General features: G+C 47.6%; 1 protein-coding gene across 1 annotated transcript in view; it reads right to left on the bottom strand.

Moving 5' to 3' along the window:
• Positions 1–27,321, bottom strand: part of Iqca1 (IQ motif containing with AAA domain 1) — a 120,376-nt gene that overhangs the window by 40,457 nt on the left and 52,598 nt on the right. Inside the window, exons 8-12 of the mRNA XM_042055621.1 lie at positions 24,270–24,410; positions 11,848–11,923; positions 4,630–4,736; positions 4,388–4,477; positions 1,595–1,665 (exon numbers count right to left, since the gene is read on the bottom strand). Coding sequence (XP_041911555.1) covers positions 1,595–1,665; positions 4,388–4,477; positions 4,630–4,736; positions 11,848–11,923; positions 24,270–24,410 — 485 coding nt within the window. The remainder of the gene's footprint in view (positions 1–1,594; positions 1,666–4,387; positions 4,478–4,629; positions 4,737–11,847; positions 11,924–24,269; positions 24,411–27,321) is intronic.

Below are 27,321 nucleotides of genomic sequence, written 5' to 3'. Positions count from 1 at the left end.
TTTATCATTAAATGATATTGGAGGACCCAGGACCCTGTGGGCAGCATCATTCCTTAGGCAGATGATCCTGGACTATATCTGAAAGCAACCTAGGTGTGAGCCAGCCAACGAGCCAGCTAGCAAGTGGCGTCCTCCACAGTTCCTGTTCTACTCCTTGGCTGTAAGTGACTTCCTTGGCTGAAGGTAGCACTGTGCAGAATAGCGAGCAGGCTCACCTTCAAGTCCCCATCCTGACTTTCCACAACAATGGGCTATGGCTTGGAGTTTTAGCTAAAATAACCCTCTTCTTTCCTAATCTGTTTTTGACTAGTGTTCTTATCGTAGAATCAGAAAGGAAGCCAGAATGAACTGCTTCTGACTTATTTGAGACAGATTCCAGGGCAAGGAAGCATCCTAGAACACATTCAGCGTCTAGCAGTCATTGCAGGGGGGCCACCGCTGTAGCCGGTCAGCACCACTATACTGGTGACACTTCAAATACAAAGGAAAGTGGACGAATCCTTTAACTAGGAAGGAGCAGGGACATGTCGGGAGACCCCAGTGTTCACTCCCGGTTTCTCATTACTTCACTCTGTGTTGGAACTAAGGCAAAAACAAAGCAATATAAAATCAGTGGCTCTATTTGTCCATCTGGCCAGACTCCCCTCTAAATGACCACGTATCGTGTATCTCTGTCCTGGATACTTTCAGCACTCATGCAATGAAAGATGTCTGTTGTTTCATGAATGAGGGTACCGGAGTCTCAAAATGTACCCTAGGACACTTGTAGGCGCCAAGCTGTTGAACAATGTAACCTCAAGTGGGGGGGCTACTTCCAAGCACACACCAGCTGTGGGTTACTCTGCCTGCCTCGGGGGTGATTGCAGGGGGACTTCCAAGAATTCAGTAGGCTCCTTTTCCCATGGATGTCATTCATGTCTGCTATGAGCAAAACCCACAGTAAGAGGAGGATGCTTAAGAATGACGCCCAGCCTCCAGTTGGCGGGGGCGGGGGGGGGGGTTAACTGAACTCCCTGACAAAGTGATGCCTGCATGCCCACACTTAAAGTTCACAAAACACAAGTATTTCAAGCCATGTATTAGCACTGAAGTTGGGCAAATGAAACTAGATTACAAAGAGTCCCCTGGAGACCCAGCTGCATTACATCTTTGTTCTGGCTCCCTCAGCAAGCAGGAAGCTGTGCAAAGGGGACAGGGTGAGGCTGTAAAGAAAATGAGGTCCCCCTGCCCAGAAGAAACTCAGCTTGCACGTTCTGAAGTCTCATGTTGTTATTTTCTCAGCCATTTTTAATAAGTGCCACCCCCTGACTCCCATGCAAATATTAGAATTTTTAAGAGTAACAGGAACGTGGATGTGGCAGGCAGCTTTACCTCCAAGCAAGTGGTCTTGTGTAATTTTTTTCAATCTAGAGTCTAGACAGGGCTTCCTCCAGTGCCTACCACTCCCCCACTCTGTCTAGGAGGCACATGGTAGGGCTGAGAGGGTTGCCTCACCTTGGCCTGCTCTGTGATTTGAGGGGCATCTCTACATTTCTGATGTGTTCTGAGGTTCACTCTCTGCCCCTGTCACCCCTAGAACAAGCCCACACCTTACCTGTCAGCTGTTAGGTCCTTGTCTTTCTTTCCCCGTTTTCCTTTCTTCTTGCCTTTCTTTCCTTTACCCTGCTCAAAGAAAGTGGAGATGAGCAAAGTTTTCAGAAAAAAAAAAAGAGCAAGCAGACAACTCCTGAAGGCATCTTCTCGCCTTCCTTTGAATTGCTTTTGCATCTTTGACAAAAATTAGTTGTATGTATTTGTGGTGCTGGGCCATCTGTCCCTTTGCATCAACATTCAGTTGCTGTCAGTCCGTATGTCTGTATTCTCCTACGAGCAGCACATAGTGTTGATTAACATAGCTGTGTTGCATGGAGGTAAATTCCTTCTATAGTTAATTGGTTCAGAGTTTTCTCACAATAAAATATTGAACTATGCCACACACCTTCCCCCATCTCTGAAACGGCCTAGAACAAGACAATTGATCTTCTAATAATGAATGATTTAGGCTTTTCAACTCCATCCCATCAATGTGTTGGTACACAGAGACCTATCTGTGCATGTCAAACCATCCTTGCATTGTGCGGTCCTGCAGCAAAATCCATCTAAATGTTGCTAAACTCAGTTTGCTAGTGTCTTGTTGAAGATATGTGTTCCCCTGTTAGGAATATTGACACCTAGCTTTATTTTATTGCAGTGTCTTTATCTGGCTTTGGATTCAGGATGCTGGAGGGCTCATAAAAGAACTTAGAAGTCTCCCCTCTTCTATTACTGTTGGATTTTTAAAAACCAACTTTTTTCTCATTCTCTTTCACTTTCTCTGGAAGTCAGACCGTGACACTCCAAGTTATTCATTTAGTCTATAGGGACCAATCTCCATAGGAGCTAGACTTAACAATAAATCCACACAATAATATGCATTAAGGGTTTGTTCTGAGCTAGAAATGATCGCTTATGTCTAAACATTCCTACATTCATGGCCCTTAGGTAGGAGAAAGATGCTAACCTGGTGTCACCAGAAAATATTACATCCACTGGTGACAAAGCACAGGTGTGACATAGAGTGTGACTCATATGCAAAGAAACCAGAGCCATTACGGGATTCCCAAAGGCCTCCCCGAGGAAGATACAGAGATGCCACTCGAGAGTGTGAATGAGGAGTGTCCAAATCAGACGTGTATTTAGGAAGGACCACTTAGGATGTTAGATAATCTCTGACCAAGTCGCCATCTCCAGAAAGGGCAGAAAACTGCTGTGGGCTGTCCTTTGTGTGTGTGTGTGTGTGTGTGTGTGTGTGTGTGTGTGATATCCCTGGCTAAATGGCTTTCCTATGAGACTCCTTGTAATCGATTAAGTTTTAGCTTGCTTTGAACTTCATCCTTAGGTCACCTGGCTTGGGACTGGGCTGTGAAAACTCTTCTAGCTACACAACTGCCCGCAATCCTTTGAGAGATCCTGACACCACTGTGATATGGTGCATCTCGAAGATACTAGACCACAGGGAATGAGATGAGGTCAAAGGAGGGAAGCAAGATTGCTGTGGCCTTGGCTTGGCTGGTGAGGAGAAAGCCTGCCATCTAATAGGAGGTCACAGCCACTTCTGAAATATATTTCCCACTGTGATCAGCTTAATTTCCATGTCTAGTTATGAACACATGCCTCTTTTCATAGATGAAGACACACATGAAGTTTCAAAGTGGCACCAAGAGCTGTTCCTGTAAAGGAGAGGGGACTGCTTCAGGTCACTGTGTTGTTCCTTCAATGCCCTGGGGGACAATTTAAATGACTTTAGAGTTAAGCTATATTTTTAGCACAAAATGAAGCAAGAGAACTTTCCTAAGGTCAGGTGTTTCCTGAGATGCCAAGACTCAACTCAGGGCAAGTGAGCTCAGGGGTCACAAGCAAGATGGCTTAGTGTCTCCAAACCATAGGATTCTTGGGTCTTTGATAACACTGCCAGGGAGGAGTCTTGGATTTCTCTTTTGAGCATTCTGGCTCAGTTGCTGTCTACGGGATAAAGGTGGAAACAGGAGGCTAAAGGAAGGCGCTGCACATGCTTCCGTCCGACTGGCTGCTGCAAACCGCTATGAGACGGATGTGGCAATTCAAGAGCTGCACCCACACAGTTTCTTTCAGCCTGACTCTCGCACTCATAAAGCCCGCTTGCTGTTACTGCATTCACTACAGACCGACCCGCAGGAACAGATGGGGCATTTGCTACGGCCCCTCAGATAGTACTCATCTTGGGGAAGGTGATATGAACCTGTAATGGGCGGTCCTGGGGACGATCCTCTTGGAAGGCAGGATTAGCCCTACTTAAGGGCCATACCACAGAGCACTGAGTGGTGAACAGTGAGATCAGCGGAAAGGCGATACTTGGTGTCTCAGTCATTGCTCTATCCCTGTGACGAGACACCATGACCAAGGCAACTCTCATGAAAGAAAGTCTCTAGCTGGGGCTTGCTTACAGTTTCCGAGGTTGAGTCCATTACCATGGTGGGGAAGCATGGAGGCACACAGGCAGACATGGTGCTGGAGAAGTAGCTGATAGTCCTACATCTGGATCCACAGACAGCGGGAGAAGAGAGAGCCACTGGGCCTGGCTTGGGCTTCTGAAACCTCAACCCATGTCACTAGTGACATCCTAGTGACATGCTTCCTTCAACAAGTCCACACTGAATCTTCCCCAAGAAGCATCAACTCCTTCATGACTGAGCATTCAAATAAGTGAGCCTATGGGGGCCATTCTTATTTAGATCACCATGCTCGATAGCGCGCATCCTGGGAATAGCAGCTACTGAGCAGGCGTTGCTGTCCAGGCAGAGTCTGTTGCCTATGTTTGTTTAATGCTCACCTTCCCTTTCTTCCCCCGGGCTGGGAGCTCCTTCTCTCTGTTCACAGCCAGCTTGAGGTTTTTCAGCTCTTGTCGCATCAACTCGTCAACCTAGGAGAAAATTCGGACACGGTTCTTAAGGGGATTCCGTGCTTGTGTCTCCTCAGGGTCAATTCTCGGATTGCTTATCCATTTGGAAACTGTAAAAAGTATAATTGTTGCAGCGAATGGTTTTGTTCTACTGGAGGCAAGTGCAGGCATACCTGAACCCTTATCTCCAACTCTAGTTCCTTCCGTTTCTCCTCCTTGATCATTTCTGGGTCATAGTCTTGAGGAAAATTCCAAGATTCATCTTTATTCAGCCACATGTCTGTACTCCACAAGGACAGAGAGAAAGGAAGTTAAAAAAAAAATTCTGTTCCACATCTAGGTTCATGAGGGCTGTTACTGTAAACTCAACACACACCAATCCATCCAGATTCTAGAACAGAAGTTGAGATAAAGAAGCCAGAGAACGACAGTATGATATCCTGAAAGAAGGAGAGGAAATGGGATGTGAAAACCTCAAGTAAAGACTTGGGAGTGGGTGGTTTTGTCAGCCTGACACATCCTAGACTCTCCTGAGAGGAGACCTGAGGAACTGTCTAGACCAGGAATTGTGATGCACCATTTTGGGGAGGCCCGAGCCAAGAGCCCTTGGGTCAGGAGAGCTTCGGGAAGACATGGACACAAAGGCCTGGTTTCTAAAGCGTGGGTCAGATCTCCAAGCTAGAGACATCAACCCAGTGGCCATGTGATCACTTTCGGAAAAGCAATGGATGCCATCACACACAGGTTAGGTGGGCCTACTTTAATGGATGTCACCATGCCCAAGTGAGATGGGCCCACTTCCTAGGCAAGCTCTGAGGTCAACAGACGCTAGCTGGCAAAGAGCCTGGATGGATTCCAGCAAGAATTCACTCACCCCGCCTGTATCCCGCCTGAGAAAGATGTGAGCAGATCTGGGTGAGCTGATCAGGGTCCCCCACCTTACCACACCACAGTCTCCACCACCAAGATCTGTGGGTAAGCCTGTGGGGGATCTCAAGGGTGAGGCGGGTACTCGAAAACGCAGAATGTGGACTCACAAGAAACAGAGAGAGAACAAATTTCAAACTGGAGTGTTCTCTATAGACCCGACTCTTCCTTGTGTCCTCCCCTAGGCAGGGCAGCTGCATAAGAAGGGCCTCAGTGGCTGGGTCCAGAGCACAGGATGGATGCCAGGGTGGGGGAGGGGATGAATGGTGCCTCTAGTGAGAAGGCGATGAATGCGCTGGGGCTGAAGTTCAAGGTGTACTGTCATCTGGTGTGGCAGGGGACAAGCCTGGACTAAAATGGATACCTGGCCTGGGCAGACGATGCTTCTACCAGAAGACATGGGCATGAAATGAAAATCCCAGGGTCAGGGGTAGGACAGTTTCCTATAAGAAGTCGTTGGTCAATGAACCTCCAGAGGTCTCCCGGAAGCAACAGAGGCTATGGCCAATACTTTTGGTTGCCTGTCATGACCATATGGCAAGACTCTATTGCTGAAGACATACAAAAACGAGGCTGGAGCTGACCAGGAAGCTTCTCTCAGCTGGTGAGTGCTCATAGAGCTGGAAGGTGCTGTGCAGCTGCTAGGGCAGGGAAGCCATCCACAGCTGGATTCTGCAACCTGCATGGCCAGATGTGCCCACTGGTAAACCAGGGGTGTGACCACTGAGCGACAACCAGCCACTTTCTGAGCTTTTGAGGCCTGCTCCACAGGACGGAATCCAGGCCTAGAACTGTACACCTGGTCAAAACCCATGGCTGTGGAAGTCCCAGATCATCGCGGGGAAGCTGTTACTGTCGGCTTGATAAATGGACATGTCAAACTGCCTCCTGAACATTTATGTCTGTACCCACAGTGCTAGCCCTAACGCTCGTCAGAGAAGCTTCTGTCTGAAATGGGCAGCTGTTATTGGGCAAAGTGCACAGAAAAAGCGCCAGGTGATATCTCTCTCAGTCTGATGGAGACTCAGAGAACGTATGGGAAAGGGGGAAGAAAGAATGTACGAGCAGGAAGATGAGGAGGAGAGCTGGGAAACGCTGGCTTCTGGACGTGACATGGCCACTGGACTCTTGAACACACAGCGGCTATGTTTACATGCACATGACCTGCACCCATCAAGCCAATCAGCATTTCAACATGGGTGGGGAGGGGCTCATTAAGCCCTATGTTTAGCTAAGGAGCTACTGGCAGTGTATGGCTGTTTTGGCGGGGGGTTGTTTCTTGGGGGTACTACTGCTGTGGTCACCCATGCTCTGATGGATGGTCCCACAGCACGCACATGTGGGAAGCATTGATTGAACTCAGGAGAGGATGAAAAAAACCGAGATACCATGAAGGTTGGACGGGACATGCTGAGGGGAGTTTGAGGAAAATGGGAACGGAGAACTAGGGGTGGATATGATCAGAATGCATTGTATACATATATGAAATTATCAAAGAATAAATAGAAATATTCTTAATAAGCTCATTTCCTGAAGTACACATTATGCTAAAATGTAGAACAGACTAAATGTAGGGCTGACAGATACTTCATTTTTTTTTCGAGACAGGGTTTCCCTGTAGTTTCTAGAGCCTGTCCTGGAACTAGCTCTTATAGACCAGGCTGGCCTCGAACTCAGAGATCCGCCTGCCTCTGCCTCCCGGGTGCTGGGATTAAAGGTATGCGCCACCACCGCCCGGCTGGATACTTCATTTATTGAGACAGGGTCTCACTATATAGTCCAACTGGCCTTGACCTAGGGGTCTCCTATTTTATGATAGGATTATGGGTATACACTGCCATGCCTGGCTCACTGGGTTCTTTCTCTGTGTTAAACAGAACAAAACAAAAAACCCTTACATTTCCCCCTGACAATAGCAAAGAGAGTTCCAGTGAGTTACAAAGTGCCATCTACTCACACTAACTGCCTGTCGCGCCTCCACTTTGCAGGACTGCTAAGTTTTCAACCACCCGAAGTTTACCGCTTGCATTGAGACATCAGAGAGCAGAGTCGCTTCGCTATCTATGCACAGGGACCCACTTCTCAGGCTCCCCAGACTCTGGGGACAAGATGTTCGGAATAGGAGCGTGGAATACTTAAGGCACCGCAAGTATTCCTGTCCAGTCACAGTTAGCCATTCACACGCTGGAGCCGCAGCTACGCTTTGTTAGACGGCTCCGCACAGGCAGTCCTCTGATCTCCCCTCTCGAGGGTCTCAATGGGCTGATTTTTCCCTTCGAAAGTGCTGCTTTCTCATGACACTTCTGCACAGGGCACTTTTCAATCCCTTCAGGAATTTCATGGGCATTTGTAAATGCAGGAAGCTGTTTGGGACCCTCAGAGGGCACTTGCTGCCCCGACTCTGTCGCAGCCAGAAGGAGCTTTTTATCCTGAGACTGTGAAAAGCAGGCCAGGGCCCTTTCACATGGAGGGGAAGGGGAGGGCCGTGCGGTGGGGAGGAGCAGAGGGGGTTTAATCTTAATCTTAGTGATTAAAATGCTAATGCATTATTTGAGAAGGCAAACCTTTGGTTTTAATGAGAAGGATTCGAAGATGAAGAGAATTCTATTTAAGTTATTGAAGAGTTGGAGGATGACAGCCAAGGCCTCCAACCAGAAGACCCTTGCGGCTTCTCCCTGCTTCTTGAATTTCATGGAAACCGGCTGTGCCCAATAGGTAGTGGTAAAGATGGATGTCGCAGGTTGAAAGATCTGACTTTCCATGGGAATGCTGAATTACCCCCAAATTCATTTTTTTTTCTTTTTGTCAAAAAAGAAGCACATACACAGTGCTTGCAATAGTGTTAAAAGACAGCAAAGATGAAACCCTTGCGCCATCTGCCTCTGGGTCACAGACTGATGCATTCATTTCCGCGTTCATTCACTCGCGAAGGAAGTAAATTCAGTGTTAATTATAAAGCTGCTGAGTTCGAGGCCAGCCCGGTCTACAAGAGCTAGTTCCAGGACAGGCTCTAAAAAAGCTGCAGAGAAACCCTGTCTCGGAAAAAAAAAAAAAAAAAAAATAAAGCTGCTGAGTTGATGAGTCTCAGACCAGGCCTTGCTTCCAGAGCAACGAGGTGACAGATCTTGCCCTCCAGGACTTGGGCCCCAATGCAGGAAGCCACACGCCCATTGCTTGGCATCTGGACTGAGTGCAAAGGGGCAAGGTGGGTACAGGTGGGGACAGAGAATGCCGCTTTGTGGAGGCCCCAGGAAGGCTTTTCCTGGCAGAAGGCCCGAAGGGACAAGCATTGTGCACAAGGGGAGTAGGTGGCACATAGCTGCTGGGCATGCTAGAGAAAAAGAGGTGTGTGTTGGGGGGGGGCATGAAGGCGTGGCCTTGTGAGCTCCTTCAGCTGGTAAAGGCATCCCTCTCTCAGGTCTGCATAGTATGCTCCTTGTATGTTCAGAGTTCAGAGCCTGGCGTGACGAGGGAGGCTTTCCTTCCCCAATATGTCGTCCTCATTTGCTCTGCATAGCTGTTTGAAAAGGGATGGGGTTGGGGAGTCAGGTAAATTCTGAGGGTAAATATGTGCACGTAGCCCTACACACCCTGGAGGTCCGTCCTGCTCAGGATATCTCGGATGATGGTGCCGCCAAAGTGAGGGAGAGAAGAGAAGACAAGAGTGTTGTTGGTGGGGAGCAGAGACCGGGGAGGGCCTATGATGGTTGTGAGGGCCTGGAGGGCTTCCAGGAGAAGGCAAGGGAGAAAATGAATGTGGAATTACTTGGCTCCTCTGTGTGGAAGCGACCCTGAAGGCTGGTGGGAGACAATGAACACATAGCACACATGGGGGTAAAAGGACAAGAGACAAGACTGTGTAGTGCAGTGTCTTGTCCATTATCATCCTTGTTCACACACACACACACACACACACACACACACACCAGTGAAACCCTAGTCAGGCCTAGACTTGCAGAGTGGATTGTTGAAGGCCCTGACTACTCAAGGCCCATTTCTACTTCCATTCTCATTTGTACAACTGCCCAGCTTGGACCCTCCCCATCTGATGCCCTGCAGACATGTTGGTGGGTGACGTCATTTTTGGATCTCTAGATTAGTGTCACATCCAGCACAATGGAGACAATCAGAGTTTGCTGAGTGAATATGTGAGCGGATGGATGTTTTTGGTGGTAACTGTTCTGCCTCATTGCAAGTCAATGTTAGGGTGAATTCTCAGACTTTAAGACGGCAGGCTCCCCAATAGTCAGTCCCGCCTGACAAGGGCAAGGACTGTGTTCATTGTGTGGTTCCTATGAAGGCTGAATGACACAGGCACAAAAAAATTGTCTTTGCATGTTCTGGGCACCTGGTGACTGTTAGTTGGTCCCTTTGGCTTCGTTCCTCCTCAGAGGACTCAGGGGCCATATGCTAACAGTGTCATGGCCACCCCTGGCTTCTTCCAGAGCATCCTGTACTCCCTAGTGGTTTGTAAGATGGCACCTGCTGGGATATGGTTAGCATAGTGAGCCTGTAACTATAGTGAAATTGTTGTTAAGGATATGATCCAATTTGCTGGGATAAACACCTTGAATCAATATTAAATATATACATATCTATCTGTCTGTCTATCATCTGTCCACCTGTCTGTCTGTCTATCATCTGTCAACCTCTCTGTCTATCATCTGTCCATCTGTCTGTCTGTCTGTCTGTCTGTCTGTCTCTATCTATCTATCTATCTATCTATCTATCTATCTATCTATCTATTAATCCATTCATCTATCTGACCCAGTGTTGTCCAGATCAGACTCAGATTAGGAAAGAGGTCCATGATTAGCTGATGTTTGAAAACGTTCTTCTTTACATGCTTATTTCATTTCCCAGGAATTTCCACAACACTACTAGGGACCAGGGCCACGCTGGCCAATCATCTTCGGCTAAGATTTATCCTGAGGGTGCAATAGAGCTAAGGAGCTGCATATCAGTTCTGGCAAATTACGACAGATATCTGAAAGGTCAGAGCCCATGCGTTCACACACTTGGCCAGGTTCTGGCTACGCTAATGGAATTGAGCCCCCGACAAAACAATAGTCAGAACTAGACGGGTCTTGGTCTGAGGGGATTAAGATTTGTACATATGGAATTCATTTCCTTGATGTAATGCCTTTCTTTATGCCACTAAGCAAAAGAGTGGTCAGCTGCGGAGTGCACAACGGGAGAAAGTTCTAGAATGCTCCCACCTTGTGTGTGTGTGTCTTTCTCCTCAACTGGAGAAAGTTCTAGAATGCTCCCACCCTGTGTGTGTGTGTGACTTTCTCCTCAGTTTTTCTAGACTCATTTCTGTTGCTGTGAAAAACACCCTGACTAGAAAAACCATGTAGGGCAGGAAGGTTGATTTGGCTACAATCCATCACTGCAGGGACACTGAGGCAAAGGCTCAGACAGTTAGTTGTATCACACCCACCGTCAAGAGCAGTGAGAAAGAATCTCCCATGATGCCTTCTTGCTCCTCACCCAGCTAGCCCTCTTTACCCTGATATAGTCCAGGGATCAAGTCAACAAATGACACCTCCCAGAGTGGGCTGGGTCTTCCCACATCAATGAGCACGGTTCAAGACCCTTTCCCATGGAAACTCACAGGTTGACCTTATCTAGACAATCCCACACAGACATGCTTACAGGCTGACCTCATCCAGACAATTCTTTGAGACTCTTTCCTAGGTGATTTTTGGGCTGTGTCAAATTGACAATGAAAGATAATTGTGTTGATTAGATTATTATTATTGCTAATTATTTACCAAATTAACATAAGATAGAGGGAATCTTAGTTTAAAAAGTACTTCCATTGCTGCGTGGTGATGGTGCATGCTTTTAATCCCAGAATTCATGAGGTACAGGCAGACAGATCTCTGTGAGTTCGAGGCCAGCCTGGTCTACGAGAGTGAGTTCCAGGACAGCCAGGGCTACACAGAAAAACCCTGTTTGGAAAAACCAAACAAACTCCCAAACCAGTCAACCAAACAAATTGCTCCACCATACTGGCCTATAGACAGTCTATGGAGGCACTGTCTTGACTAAAGATAAATGTGGGAGGGGCCCAGGCTACTGTGGGCTGTGCCACCCCTGGATAGGCGGTGCTTAAGAAAGCAAGTGAACCAGCCATCGGGAGCAAGCCAGTAAGCAGCGTTCCTACATGGTCTTTGCTCCAGTTCCTGCTTCCAGGCTCTTGACTTGAGTGCCTGTCCTGACTTCCCTTCATGGCAGACAGTAAGCTGAAACATACCCTTTCTGTCCCAGGTCGCTTTTCTTAAACTAAGACGACAGTAGCCACCACAACTCTATGCTCCTCGGAAGCACGAGGAGCAGGAGAGGGACGGGTTTTGGCTTGATTCACATAATTTAGCCTCCCGTGATAGAGCACCTGGGATCTGCCCGCCCACTGGAGCACGGGCACGCTCAGCAGACAGGCATTCTCCCGGACTGACCTTTGTATAAGCTATTTCCTTCCTCCATCAGTTGAAGGAAAAGGCTTGGTGACATCTTCCATTCCTCATCTTCTTCCTGTTCACAGCAGAGTAATATTCTTGTGAATTACAGGAGCAATTAATCTATTAAGACCAGATAGCAAGAGGCACACAAGCTGTAGTTGATGGGACTGGAGATCCTGCCCCTCCCACCCGGGAGCAGAGTGTCACAACTAGCATTGGAGGCCTGGATGGCCAGGCTACTGAGACATTTGTCACCCACACACTGTTTCTGCATGGTGGCTTTCCCACAGACCTGGTTTGGGCCCCACCTTATAAGGACTTGCTCATTGCTGTCTGAAGGCTGAGCTCTCAGCTCGGGTCCTGTCTGCATCCCCTGTTGTTCCCATAGCCAGGGTTTGAGCTTCTCTGCACTCTGAGATTTACTGCACCCCTTGACATTTCTGGACTTCTGTGTGTACCAGTGCTGTTCCTTCTCCTTGTCATTTGTCCCTTGAGTCCGGGAATCAGCCACAGCCTCTTCTTCACTGGGAACAAACTGGCTTCCCCCGTGGAGTCGGGGTCTAGAGAACTCTGAAGCCCAAGTGTGCAGAGCGCAAAGATGCCGCCCTTGGCTGCTTCTGTCAGTGCTATACACCAGGACAGGAGTCTCATCCATCAGCTGCATGGTCGATAGCTCAGCTTTGAGCCCCTCTGTCCCCCTGCCCCTGAATGTGAGAACCAGCCTTGCAGTCTCTCATCTGGGGTTTCTATCACATCGGTAGTTTCTGGTGACAAAGGTCATACATGGTTCTTGTTAGTGTCACAAAAGGGCCAAAGGAAGCATGCTGGCCGCTGTGCCCTTAAGTGTCTCTAAAGCTTCCTGCATGTCCTGCATGCTCTCAGCACCTTTATGATGAGGGAACTGTAGGTTCTTACGAAAATCTTTTCACCGGGACGCTGTGAGTCCCTGGACACTGGAAAATTGACAGCCCTTCCTTTTCCGGGGTCCAGTGTTGGGCTCTGTGGTGGCACCAGTCACTGTGCCCACATGCCCTGGAGACTGCATGGCCTTTGTGCCTCCCATCCCCACTACTTCTCCCTCCTACCTCCTATAGACAAACAGGCACCTAATCATATCTGTTCTTATTCCAGGGGCCGTACCCTCTCCTTGTCTCAGCCTCCTGAGAGGACCCTTGCTGTACACTGTCTGACTTGGGGCCTCCCTCTCTGTCCTGCCAGAAGGGACTAAGGCAAGAACTGATCAACTTAAGACTTCCTTCAACTGACGCCCTGCAGAGCCCTGAAGCTCCCCATAAGCTCTGTAACCATAGGACAAAGTACCAGCTTGTATAGACTGCATACAGCCCTTCCATCCCTGGTCCCCAGACCACTTCCTTGCTCCTGACACTGTGGCTGCCATAGGATGCTATCTTATGTGTACAGCGGCGTGTTCTTTCTTTCCACTGACTCCTTTCTCCTGCCCCCTCCTTTCTCCTGCCCCCTCCTTTCTCCTGCCCCCTCCTTTCTCCTGCCCCCTCCTTTCTCCTGCCCCCTCTTTCTGGCTGCAAATGCTGATAATCTTGGACCCCAGTTCCTCCCCTCCAGAAATCCACAGCATCAGCTTTACACCCCAGCACTGGCTGGATTTTGCCCCCACTCTCATGAGCTTTCCATCCTTGTGAGTATCCCCCAATTCCCAGCAGATAGAGGATCAAAAATAGCGAGATGCCCCTTAGTCCTGGAGCTGGCATTTCTGCCTATCACTAACACTTATTGGGGAAAAAGAAGAATATAAAACATAAATGCCTAGCCCACAGATGAACAAATACTATGCTGACCTTTACCCATGGGAAGGAATGAGGCACCAACGTCTGCTACAAGGATGTATCAAGTGAGGGGTACTAGACACAAGAACCACATTTCAGAGGGTCTCACACATAAGAAACTCTAGTTAGATCCCAGGCAGTCTCTGACCCTAGATGAGCCTTGTGCTCTGCTTGGCCAAGGTGGGACCCCTCCTCCCACAGGCTTTTGCTAGGCTGCAGGTGCTGTGAGGTTCCTGCTCACCAGGAAAGACACCTGAAGCAAGCGGTTCAGGCTGTCACGCAGATGCTCAGGATGCTCCTAGGGGTTACAGAAGGAGTTCAGGACCACAGCTTGTTAGGTAGGTAAGGAAGCCGCCTGCCTTGCAGTGCCAGAATAGAATTTGGTTCCAGAAGTACCAGGGTTCAGAGCGGGAGAAGCCGCTAATCTGACTGCTGGGTCAGATTACTTTAGTCTCATATTAAAGTAAAACTCATTGGCTGAGAAGCCTGCTGATGGCACTGTTATCCCGGGGTTGGCCATTGCCCTACCCTTGGTTTGGAGATACCCAGGCACGAGCGAAAATTCTGCAAGGGAAGTGTCAAACACAACAAAGCCAGCAGCAGCGACAGCTGGTGTTCACGGGCAGAAGTCCAATCTGTGTCCAATTAGAGGACGGTGCTCTTATCCATGTCCCCGGCGTCCCTCCCTCCGGTCCCTCCCTCACGTGTGTGTTACTTTCCTATAATCACCCTGGCCACACTCTTTTGTTCTTTCTTTCCCCTCCTTCTGGCCCCTTAACCCAATCCCCCCATACACCTTGAAATCTAATTTCTGCACATCAGAGAAAATGTACAACACTCATGTTTTACGTCTGGCTTATTCTGCATTCCATGATGACCTGTCCCATCTGTGTACCTGCCAAGGGCACACAACTGTTGTTTGTTGTTAAATAAAGCTCCACTGTGTATATGGACTACGTTTTCTTCATCTAATCACGTGTCCATGGACACCTTGGCTTGTTCTTATCTCGGCTGCTGGGAAGGGTGCCTCAGTGAGCATGGACATGCAGGGATCCCTGTAGTACGATGACTTAGAACCCTTCAGATGCATGCCTCAGGCTGGTGTAGCCAGATGATTCTCTTTAAATCAGTTTTTGAGTATCCCACACTAATATCTACAATGGCTGCACTAATTTATACGCCACTAGCAGTGTGAGAAAGGTTCCTCACCCCCCATGACCTCACCAGCATTTACTGTCCTATTCTTTTTCCTTTGTTTGCTTGTCTTTTTGAGACAGGGTCTTGCTTTGCAACTCTGTGTCCCGGAGCTCTCTATGTGGACCAGGCTGGCCTCCCCAACTCACAGAGGTCTGCCTGCCTCTGCCTCAAGGCTTGTACCATGATGCCCAGCTATTGTTTGTTTTCTTTATGAAAGCCATTCTACATGTGTGTCCAGTTCTCTTAGCACTATTTGAAGAGACTGTATTTTCTCCAGTGTGTTTTTAGATTCTTTGTAAAATGTTAGGGGATGATAGCTGCATGTGTGTATGTTAGGTCCTCTTCTCTCTCCCATGGCTCTACATGCCAGGGATCCTCCTGTCTCTGCCTCCCACTGTGCTTGCCTCTTTTTCTTTCTTCCTTTTCTTAATATGGGTTCTGGAGCCTTTCATTTTTATCTCAGTTTCTATGTTATGGATTCTTGCTTTTGTTCTACAGCTTAGGATCCAGAGCCTTGCAAGCTGTGGTCATGCTCAGGTTTTGTTTGTTTGTTTGATTTTGCTTTACTGCTGTTGGAGAAGAATGAGTCCCGAGTCTTGTCTTCCATCCCAGAAAGTCTCTCTTTAGCTTGATCTAGTCCATTGATGGTACTGTCCAACATTTTTTTTAAAAATTGAGGTTTCATTTCTAAAATTTCAGTTTGGCGCTCTCTCCCTCTTTCTGTACAACACTTGTGTTCTCTCTGGATCTCTTCCTCAGGCTGCGGGCTTTCTCACCTACTTCCTTCCTCCATTCATCTGCTCGCATCTTCTCTGAAGTCACTGAAGGCTTTTGGTCGGCGTTTTCGCATTCTTGGCATTTCAGCCGTTTCAGTCTGTTTTGATTATTTTTTAAGTAAGATTATTTAATTGTTACTCAAAAGATTCATTTTTTTGGCTGAACTCAGACTTGGCAGTAGAAACTCCCAGTGAGGATATCCTATGTCCCTTGGCAAACTGTTCCTGGTGATTTTCTGCTTCCTTCATTCTCTTGGTCAAAAATTTGGCACATGCTGCAGCCTCCTCTAGTTTTCCTTAGTGCCCTGACTCTTCAGAGCCACACATCGGCCTTTGTGCTGTAGGACAGGTGGAGCAACAAGATGCGGAACCTTGAGTGCTTTGGCCCTGCGCTTCTCATCTTCTTCTTTAAGGGCTTTGTGACAGCATATTGACGGACATGGCCTTTTAAAATAGAGATTAAAAAGCTTTCGGGTTCTGCTAGCTCTTTTAGCTTGTAATGGATGAGGCACTGTAGCGTCTGTCCAGTAGTAGTCCGTCCACTGTAGTGTCTGTCTGTCCTCCTTGCTCTCTACTTGAATTTAATTTAACTTTTTACAATAACCAAGTTGGGAATGCTTAGACTGGCATCCGCAATGCATCTGTGAACAGACTTGCACTTCCTCTCCGGTTTTCCTTGGTCTATATAACAGAAATGCCCCTCGCTCAACATCAGGCACACTCTGCCATGGGTCAAGCTGCTTTGCTTCATGGGCAAACCTTGTTTTTCATTCCCACCACGGATCTAGACAACACAATTCTCCACTCCTCACGCACAACATCAGCAGCCACTTCTGTGGCCATGCGCTTCTCACTGAACGTACGAAGCTTTCGTTTATCGTCCACTTCAATGCTTCAACAAGTTTCTGAAGCCAGTGGCAGAGAAGAAGATACTCAGCTTCATCTTGACCTTGGGTTGTCTTCCAAGGAGTCTAACCTTTTGGAGTGGTTCTGCCCTCTTGCTTTCCCCAGGTTCTTTGTTGCTGCGCTGCAGTTAGTGCATCTGCTGGGATGCAGTGCTCTTCTGCGCTGCAGTTAGTGCATCTGCTGGGATGCAGTGCTCTTCTGCGCTGCAGTTAGTGCATCTGCTGGGATGCAGTGCTCTTCTGCGCTGCAGTTAGTGCATCTGCTGGGATGCAGTGCTCTTCTGCGCTGCAGTTAGTGCATCTGCTGGGATGCAGTGCTCTTCTGCGCTGCAGTTAGTGCATCTGCTGGGATGCAGTGCTCTTCTGCGCTGCAGTTAGTGCATCTGCTGGGATGCAGTGCTCCTCTGCGCTGCAGTTAGTGCATCTGCTGGGATGCAGTGCTCTTCTGTGCTGCAGTTAGTGCATCTGCTGGGATGCAGTGCTCTTCTGCGCTGCAGTTAGTGCATCTGCTGGGATGCAGTGCTCTTCTGCGCTGCAGTTAGTGCATCTGCTGGGATGCAGTGCTCTTCTGCGCTGCAGTTAGTGCATCTGCTGGGATGCAGTGCTCTTCTGGTTTTATTTGAAGAGCCCACACTTGAGGACTCAGTCCCTGAACTACTCAGAAAGGAAGAAAGAAAACCCTGCAACAGCAACTACACCAAACCCAAGCACATATGGGAATCAACTCAAATGAATTACAGTAATGGTTAACACCACCAATGGCCACAGAACAATGGGTGTCAGAGAAGAGGAGAAGATGGAAGAAGAGAATGAGGATGAGGAGCAGAAAGAGAAGAAGGAACAGCAGGGGGAGGATAAACAGGAGAAGGAAGAAGAAAAGGGAGAAGGGTAGGAACAGAAGGTGGGGGAGGAGGAAGTGGAAAGCAGGAGAATGAGCAGCATCAGGAGGAAAAGAGGAAAAAGGAGGAAGAAGAGTAGGAAGGAGGAGGATCAGGAGCAGAATTAGAAACAGTAGGATGGTGTGGGGGGAGAGCAGCAGCAGGAGGAGGAGGAGGAGGAAAAGAGGATCCCAGGGAAGGTGCACAGTGGTGCCAAGAGCCATAGTAGAAGATGGAGATGCAAGTGGGAACTCTGAGCTGCAGAGTTTCATCCAAGTTAGTGTGAAAACACTGGACACAAACACACACATGAATGTGCACGTGCAGGAGAGGGCAGGGAGGAAAGCGAGAGATCCAACAGACACACTCAGAGAGAAAGTATCAAGCCTACAGGAAGAGCCTGGGAAGGCCCCAGAGCTGAACTCTGCACAGACCTTGGACTTGGCCTAAGGACAGGGCGGCAAAGGCGGTGTTTGGCCCTTGGGACGCTGCTTTGGCTGGAACAGGCATGGGGCGCTGCAGGGCAGGGGAGGAGGCACTTTCTCTTTCATGGGAATCTCTTTATGGACGGTCAGGGTGCTTGCTTCACTGTTTCGAGCTGAGGCACCCGCCAGGCAAGGGCGCCATCTCACACAGGCCTCCCGCTCTGTCTGAAACCAGTGCTCAGCTTCCTAGGCAACAGGTGCTTGAGGCACGGACATAGAAGCCAAACTAGAGGACTGTGCTGATTTCTACAATACAGATCAGGTTCTCAAGGGCAAAAACCGTTGTGAGACTGGTTTGGCAAACATCTAATCCTGGTGATTTTAAAGAGAGAGAGCACTAGACATTCCCATGACATAATAGGGTCCGGCTTTCCATGCACTAACCACATAATTGGCAGTTATATGAGCTGCCTTCTCATTGGAGGGTAAAACACAGTGGGAGCTTCTGCTGCCCCCTCGAAATGCATTTTTTTTTCTTTGATAAGGAGCCTTCAGCTTCATTGAGTTACTCTCCTTTGGCTGCAGTTCTAAGCAACCGATCCATCACTCCTTTGGACAAGTATTGTAGAATTTGCCTCCAGGAAGTTTACATCTGCCATCTTAATCCTAAGGTCATTTATTTTCCACGAATCTTTACTTGGCTAGGGTCATATAAGGGCACTGCATACGTAGTCACAGCCCTGTGTTTCTCTGAGGGAAGCTTTCTGGCCATGACCCTGCTGTTCTCAGCTCAGCCTAGTGGCTGGAGATTGCTTTGAAAAGAGGGAAGCCCAGCCTTAGGTTCTTGCAGGCAAAGCTCGCACAGCATTGAGTTGGGAGGGCAAAGGCCAGGTAGATGAGCGGTGGGAACCTGGTTTTGTGTGTGTGTGTGTGTGTGTGTGTGTGTACACTCTGGGATATTTGTGCACTGTGTGAAAATATATTGCTGTGATTACTGTAATAAAAGTTGAATGGTCAGTAGCTTTGGAGAGGCTTGGGGGGACTTCCGGTGACAAAGACGACTCTGGGAAGAAGAGAGGCGGAGAAGTCAACCAGATACGGCATGAGACAGACACACAGAATGGGTAGAGGTAAAAGTAATGTGGTAGAACGTAGATGAACACAAATAGGTTAATTTAAGTTATGAGCTAGGTAGAAACAATCCTTAGCTATAGGCCAAGTTTTCATGATTAATAAAAAGTCTCTGTGTCATTATTTGGGAGCTGGCTGGTGGGACAGGAAAAGACTAGTTGCATGTATCTTCAGAGGAGACAGGTGAAGGCGCTGGCTCATGGATCTGAATTCGAGGCCTCTTCTACTCCAGGCCAGGGAGGTCACACTTCTTGCCCCTGCACTTGTGTTATTGCTGATGACTGTAGCAAGCTTGTTTTGCCACCCAACACACCCAGTGCTTCCAGGTAAGGAGTGTGAGCTCCCACGTGCTCCACCCTTGCATTTCTCCAGAGCTGTGTGAATGTTTCTCAGGGCCTATTTAGGGTGCACACTGGCCTCCAGTGCCAGACAGCAGGGTGTGGCTCCCTGAAGGCACTCACAGCACCCTCCGGACCCTCCCACTGCCTCACAGTAGAGCCACCTCACCCCATTAATTCCACAAAGTACACCATCACACACAGCACTGTGCACAACCTTAAATTCAAAGGAAAAAGGGCCACATTCACTGCTCTACACTGAAGGAACTTTCCATTGTTCTCCGCTGTGCGTTACCTGCCCATCACATAATGCCAAGGAGTTACAGGTTTCACGGGCTGAGTATATATAGCAAGCCATTCACTCTTGATTCTCACTCTGTTGGTTGGCATGACTAAACTTCATTTGTCCTCCTTGTACCCCGCCACCACTTGAGTGTGACAGGGAACACTCTCTCCTTACTGCCACTTCTCAAACAAACACCAGGCCATCCTTCTGACAAAATTCACACGCACAATTATAAAAAAAATTGAGACAGATTTGGCTCAGAGCATCGTAGTTTTAGGTTTTGTATTTCAAATTCTATCAGCTCGGTTGCTGATTCTGTGTGGGTGAGAAAAGCCCCTCAAACCTTGACAGGCACGACAGCTCCGGGTCTCTAGTGATGACAGAACATGCCACTCTAATGCAAGGTCAAAGCAGTTCCAACATGCTGAACTTTAGATCTCTATTTCAAGCTAATGTGCTGTCACGTGATCTTGGCACACTTTACCTTCAAATACAGTTTCCAGTAATGATCATTCTCATTCAGCGATGACCTCGATGTCTAGATCTAAGATCTAGAGAAGGGAAGATTCTCCACCGTAATGTTTCCTGTATCCCAGGACAGGGACCAGGCTGAGTAAGACACCTGGGAGCCACCAAGGGGTCAACTCTTCTGCCCTTTCTGCGGTTTGAAAATCATTTTGGATTATTTTATTATTTATTTTATGCGCATTTGTGTTTTGCCTGCATGGGTATATGGGCACCATGTGTGTGCCTGGTGCCCACAGTAGTCAGAAGAGCACACTGGGTCCCTCAAAACTGGAGTTATAGGTGATTGTGAGATAGTCTATGGGTGCTGGGAACTAAACCCAGGTTCTCTGCAAGGGCAGTAAGTGCTCTTAACTAGAGCCATCTCTCCAGACCCCATCCTCCTTCGTTGTCGATGAGAGTCAGTTGTAAGAAGCCACCTGACTGTCTCTGTTATGTTCTTAGCTCTCTCCTCTCACAGTGGAGGGACAGAAAGCAATGTGGTTTTTTTTTTTTTTTTTTTTTTTTTTTTTTTTTTTTTTTTTTTTTTTTTATCTTCCCATACGCTGACATAGTGGGCATTTAATATGGTCTTCGTATTGCAGGGTTTTATCCTTGTCCCAGGCCATTCCCAACCCTCACTGGTCTTATCTGAAGGTACGTGTGATGATTAATCTCTGTTGCCGAGTTAACAGGATTTAGAACGCCCATAGAAATGAACCTATGGGCGTGACTATCACAGTCCAGAGTGTATCTCTGAATGTGGACAGCAACATCCCGTGGCTGGTGCCCAGTCTTCAATATGGAACTCCTCCTTGGGCCAAGAGACTAGACAGAAGACTGTAGCCAATCCTGGCTGGGTGACACCATCACCCAAGAACTCTTAGAAATGACAGTGCTCTTTGGGGGCCCAAAGGTCTTCCCAGCAGTGCACTGATAACAATTCATAACGGCGTGCTCAGTGACTTTTGCAAAGAGAGAACAGTTGTCGGGCCCGTTTCCCTTGTTTTCATTCCTGAAGCCAGTATGAGGACCATGAAAACCACAGCCAGACAAATGAGATTACTTTGCTGTTGACAGCATGCTTGCAGAGGTGACCACACATTGGCTTTAGTGGTTCCTCACGGAGGTGCTCCCTCCCCGAGGGACTCCCCTCATGAAGGTATCTATCATGGAGGCATACACTCATTGAGAGATCCCCCTAGGGAGGGATCCCCTCATGGATGTATAGTAATGGGATCCCCTTATCTGAAATCCTTAGCAGTTTTGATGACAAACCGAAAATCCACTGAAAAAGTATTTTTTAAAAATATGTAACTGTGAGGATGCACTACGCATGCTATGTATCGTCCTTTGTGAGACAGCCTGTTCGCATTTTCTTCCAGCTCCAGCTGCGCATTTCACTCTGAAGTCCTCCTTGTCAGGTCGGTCACACTGCAAGGGGTTTTCCATTTGATGGACTCCAACTTGTGACGTTTAGAAGGAATTCTCCACCCCTCCCGGCGCCCATTTTCTTGTGAATGTGTTAGTATGCACATGTGTATATGCCTGTTTGCGTGTGTGTGTGTGTGTGTGTGTGTGTATGGGGGGATGCATGTGTGTACATGTGCATGTGAAGGCCTGAGGCTGGCGTAAGGAATCATCCTGGATTACTGTCAATCACACCTGGAGCTCACTAGCCAGCGGGCTCTGGGTCTTCTGAAGCAGGACTTACAGGAGGTTTGTCAGGCCCAGCTGGCAATTATGTGGGTTCCAGGGATCTGAACTCTGGTCCTTGCATTTGGTTGGTAAGGGCTTTATATACGAGCCATCTCCCCAGTCCTCAGCTCTACTTAAAAAAATTATTTTTACTGTATGTATGTATGTATGTATGTATGTATGTATGTTGAACCTGGGTCCTCTGGAAGAGCAGCAAGTGCTTAACCACTGAGCCATGTCTCCATCCCCGGGATTCCACTCTTAATGACGAATCTGAAAAGCCCTTTTCCTAGTCCTGGTCCTGAAGTTTCTCCTCACAATGTTTGTATCGCAAACTTTCATTTTTTTTTTAGGTTCTAAGTGCACAGCGCAGTCTGAGTTCACATCTACAGAAGGCATGAAGTTTAGGGAGAGATTAAATTTTCTTAACTATGAGTGAAAGACGTTTTTTCTATGTTTGTGTGTGCACTTGTGTGTCCATATTTGGTGCAAGTATGTGAGTACGGTGTGGAGTCTACAGGTCGACCTCAAATGTTCTTTCTCGGGAGTGCCATCGCGTTTTTAAAGACAGGCTCCCTCATGGCTCTGGAATTTGCCAAGTGCCCGGGCTGGCCTGACTGGGAGCCCAGGGACTCAGCATGTCTCCACCGTCCATGCTGGGAGTACAAGTTAATGCTGCCACACTAGGCTAGGATACTAACATAAATATCTTTCTAAATTCTTACTCGAAGAATTGAAATTTAGAAGTTCAGATGTGAATGTGTTATTTTGTCTTTTCCGTTTTCCCTTCCGTTAGCCTGAAATGAAGCTGAAAGCGCCTGCGAGATCGTCTCTCTTATCTAAAAGCTTGCGGAGGTGTTTCTAGACGGATCCAGGAAAGGAGGAGGAATGCTGCTGTTCTCACCAGTTAATTATTTTGCTGAGCTTCTGACGGTGGGCTCAAGCGACCCTCAGGTGTTTTATTTTAAATCATTCTTCTTTTTTATTTGAACTTTTCTGTCAATTGAGAATTTCATACATGTATATAATGCAGAATTTCATACATGTATATAATGCAGTTTGCACAAATTCATCCCCATTCCTGTCTTCTTTTCTCAAATCGGCTGGGTCTTCCTGTACGTGCATGGACCACATCCTTGAAAACAACAGAATCCTTCTGCCCCTGATGCCATCAGGTGCTGACAGTTCCTTAGCTGGGGGTGGGGGCGGGGACTTCCCCCTCCCAGTCCAGGCTGGGATTTTGGCTGGCTTGGCCCCTTGCAGGCTTTACCTGTGCAGTCACAGCCACTGGGAGTTCATGTGTGCGACGGTCCTGTCTTGTCTGGCAAATACTGTTTCCTGCAGACATCTGTTCCTTCCCCACCCCATCTCTTACCGTCTTCCTGCTGCTCTTCCATGATGATGTTCTTATGTGCAAACCCAGGGACCCAAGGATAGTGACTCCACCCTTTCCTCATCCCACTGAGCCATGGGATGGGAAGTCCAGACACCACATCACTGCTGACCTCAGCAAGAGTCCAGCACTCACTCAGGTCATTGTTTTCCACCCATGTGGCTTTTTCGTCTCAGTGATGATTATTGGAGGTTGTCTCGTGTTCAGCTTTCTGCTTGTGTGATGTTTTGGGAAGAGCATACTTTTTACTAATAGCAGGTAGTTAAAAGGTAATCAGCCATTTCTAAGATGAAGTCTCTCCAAGGTTTGGAAGGACCAGCCCACTGTGTGCGCTCCATTCTTTAGAGAGAGGTGACTATGTCCGAGTGGAAAAATGAAGCTGAGCACAGGCGGGCATGCAACACGCACACATTCATTTCTCTCCGCTCTCGACAGATGTGACCGTCTACTTTAAGCTCCCGCCATGTCGCCATGACTTCCCTGCTATGATGAACTATAACTAGAGCCATGAGGTGCAATAAACCCTTTCTCACCTAAGCTGCTTTCCTCCTCCCCCAGGGCATTTTATCATAGCAAGAGAAATAAAACTAGGACAGTATGTAATTAAAACAAATAAGGCAAGGCTAATATCTTTTTACCCAACTGTCCCCTGGGGTAAATGCTAGCTGCTTACACTTTATTGGCGATTTCTACAGGTACGCTGTTGAGGCACACCCGCAGTGAGTGCTTCTGATGAATTCAAATGAGCACACATGGGCTAACAAAGACAGGATTATTTACACTTCACTGTGACTCCTTGGTTTGCCAAGCAGCTTGCCTTGAAGAAAGACAAGTGTGATGGTTTATTTTGGGGAATAATTATGTAAATTGCATAAACTGATTGAGTTGTCCACAGTGACAGTTATCCTGGTAGATGTTTATAAAATGTAGGAAAGACTGCGATGGGATGCTGATCAACCTAGAAGGCAATGAACGCTGATGCTACTGAAGGCAACCTTAGCAGCCCCGAGGTTACCCCCCTGCCCAAGAGTCCGGCAGAAGGAAGACAGAGTCAGACTTCTAAGACTTCCACACACTCTTTACCTTTGTAGCCTTTTCTTTCGTGCTGCCTTTCTTCTCCTTCTCTTTTTTGCCTTTTTTGGGATTCTCCTTTTTCTCCTCTTTTTTCTTTTTCTTTTTGAGTTTTTCTTCTTCCTCTTGACTGGCTAAAATATCCTCAATAACCTACAGAAAAGACCAAAACCGATCATAGCACCTCACCCACCATGATCAGGAGGAGGACGGTTTCCCCATCCTGCTGTGCTCCCACCCTGCTGGAAGCAGCCACCTACCTTGAGGAGGATTTGTCAGGAGGAGGAGCTGTCTGTTCACTCTTGGAAGAGGGATGGTCGGAGGTCAGACACCTCTCTCCACAGCTACACACTTTTCAGGGGGTTGCTTTAACGCTAGAAGAGGCCATGCTTTCCCCAGCCCGTCAATGGCAGCAGGACATGTCAGTCCTGTCACATTTTAAACCCAAGTCATTCAACCTAAGGACTTCTCCTGCTCTGTTTTCTACCCAGATGATGGCTCCGTGTGTGTGTGTGTGTGTGTGTGTGTGTGTGTGTGTGTGTGTGCGCGTGCATGTGTGTGAGCTTTTCAGCATTTGCCCACTTCAATTGGCTCCTAATAAAGAATGTTTTAATACCTGGAAGAGTTGGTTTCTTTCCCTCACAGGTCACTTTTACCTGGTTTTGGTGTGCAAAGTCCTTCTGTATTTGTGCTGCTTTTATTGGTTAATGAATAAAGCTGCTTTTGGCCAGTGGCTTAACAGAGTAAAGCCAGGTGGGAAATCCAAAGAGAGATGTAGAAAGAGAGTAGGTGGAGTGAGGGAGAAGCCAAGTAGCTGCCCACAGGAGACAGATACACCAGAACCTTGCTGGTAAGCCACAGCCACGTGGCACTACACAGATTAATAGAAATGGGTTAATTTAAGAGATAAGAGTTAGCCAGAAATACACTTAAGCTATTGGCCAAAAAATATTGCAATTAATACAGATTTCTGTGTGATTATTTTGGGATTCTGGGCAGCTGGGAAAGGAACAAGCTGCCTCCCCCAACACGGTTTGACTGAGTGTCCCCGACTATTTGTTTTCTGCCCAAAGCTTAGAGCAGTCACTCTAATTCCTCTCTCTCCCCCAAGTCCCCAACAAATAATAATACTACGGGGTTTTTTTTTTGGATCAATTATATCTATAGAACAATATTCAGCAGAGGTGGGGGTTTGTGATGCTGATCATCCCAACCAAAGGACAGCCCCCCCCACCACTGTTGTCTTGCCTGTAACTCTCAGAGCACACCATCATTATTGTGTTTACCATAGGCATTGCATCTTTATGGTGGCGTTGGTGCTGCAAGTGGTTTCATTGATGTTTTCTCTCCACCAGTGTTTGCACACACAGACCCACTGCTCTGCTCACTAATAGTGTAAGACTGTTTCAGCCTTCACGCTATTCAGTTCCTCAGCTGATCCTCTTTGTGTCTGTATATAGGATACATCTGCAGTACACAATCCCTTGCCAGCTCCAATTTCTGTGTCTTGCCCTTTGTCTTGTCTGAGTGTGCACAGCAGTTCATATAGAACAATGTTTGATAGTGGTGGTGTAACAGCCATTCCCGTGTGTTTCTGCCATTAGTGGAACTGTTTCTCATGAATTTAATTAGGCATGACATTGGGTTTCAAAACAAGATAGAAATTCGTTGTTATGTTAAAAAAGGGTGGATATATTTCAAGTTCATTGACTTCAGTCTTTTATTGAGAATTTCATGCATGCATATAATGTGTTTAGATAAAATCCACCCTCATTCTTAACTCCTTCAAGACCTTTCCTATCCACTATTTCCTCCCAGCCTCATGTACTTGCTATTTAAAACAGACAGGCAGACACTGAGTCCCCTTAGCGCTTCCTGTATGTGCATTGGTGGGTGCAGGACCATCTGCTGAAGCTTGGGTAGTCTTCTCAGGGGTCATATCACTGAAGAAAATGAATTTCCCTTCCCCAGCAGCCACCAAGTTCCAGTAGCTCCTTAGCTAGGAATGTAATCTCATAAGCCCCGCCCCGTCCATGCCGGGATTTTGATTGGGTTGATCTTGTTTTGGCTGGTTTGATCTTGTTCAGGTCTTGTGCATGCACTCACAGCTGCTCTGATTTGCTGTCATGTCTATCAAATAAAGTTTCTCTGTGGACATCCTCTTCCTCTGGCTCTTACGATCTTTCCACTTCCTCTTCTGTGATGATCCTGAGCAGTTTATTATTCTGTCCACCTAGCAAAATAATAGTAGTAGGTTCTTCCTATGGCCTATGACCCACCCAGCCATGGGTTTAGGGTCCAGGAACAAATGATGTCTCATGGAAGGCTTTAGCTCTAATCAGAAAGTATTTGATTACGTCTAAAACATCGTGCCACTATTGCACCAGCGGGCCTATCTTGCAAGGTCAGTCAGTCCGTGGGGTTCACAGCTGGGTAAGATGGTTGAATACTTTCTCCCTCAGTGCTGTAAAATAAAACCTTCTGGCACTATGAAATCTAGCCCGCAAGGATGAAACTTCCAAGTCCGTACCAGATTGATTTCTCCATGTCCTGTGACTCAAGTGTGTAGTATCTGCAGCAATAGGGTCTCGCCATCAACTTCTGGAGGGTAACGAAGAGCAATAGAAATGGCTTGTGATGTTTGAGGGTATCACTGGAACCCCACTGGCCAAGTACTTAAAAGAGGTTTTTATTTTTTAGTATCAGAGAGAGATGCTAGGTTTGGAAACGGCCCTTCCACATCCATTGGATAAGTCCAGGCTCTTTTCTTCAGCCTACTTCCCATGATGCAGTGCGTTCACATATACCTTAAACTCAAAGTGCTGTGGCATTATGAAATGATTGCCACTTTATTACCACGGTTTGCCTCTTTAGTATGCTGCTAGTTTTAGTGAGCGGGTATTCCACCCTCCCCCACAGTGCTGGGAATTGAACTCAGGGCTTGATGCATGCTCTCTCATCTGATCACGCATGGTCCAGGCAGGAAGCTTCAGCCTGATCTCCATCTCCAGACTGGCCGGCTCAGGCTGCGGGTGCAGCCTTGGGTGGAATGCAGTCTATAATT

This window comes from Arvicola amphibius, chromosome 8, assembly GCF_903992535.2.
Source record: "Arvicola amphibius chromosome 8, mArvAmp1.2, whole genome shotgun sequence".
Lineage (NCBI taxonomy): Eukaryota > Metazoa > Chordata > Mammalia > Rodentia > Cricetidae > Arvicola > Arvicola amphibius.
The sequence above is the reverse complement of the archived record's forward strand: the minus strand, read 5'-3'. Positions and strand labels throughout refer to the sequence as shown.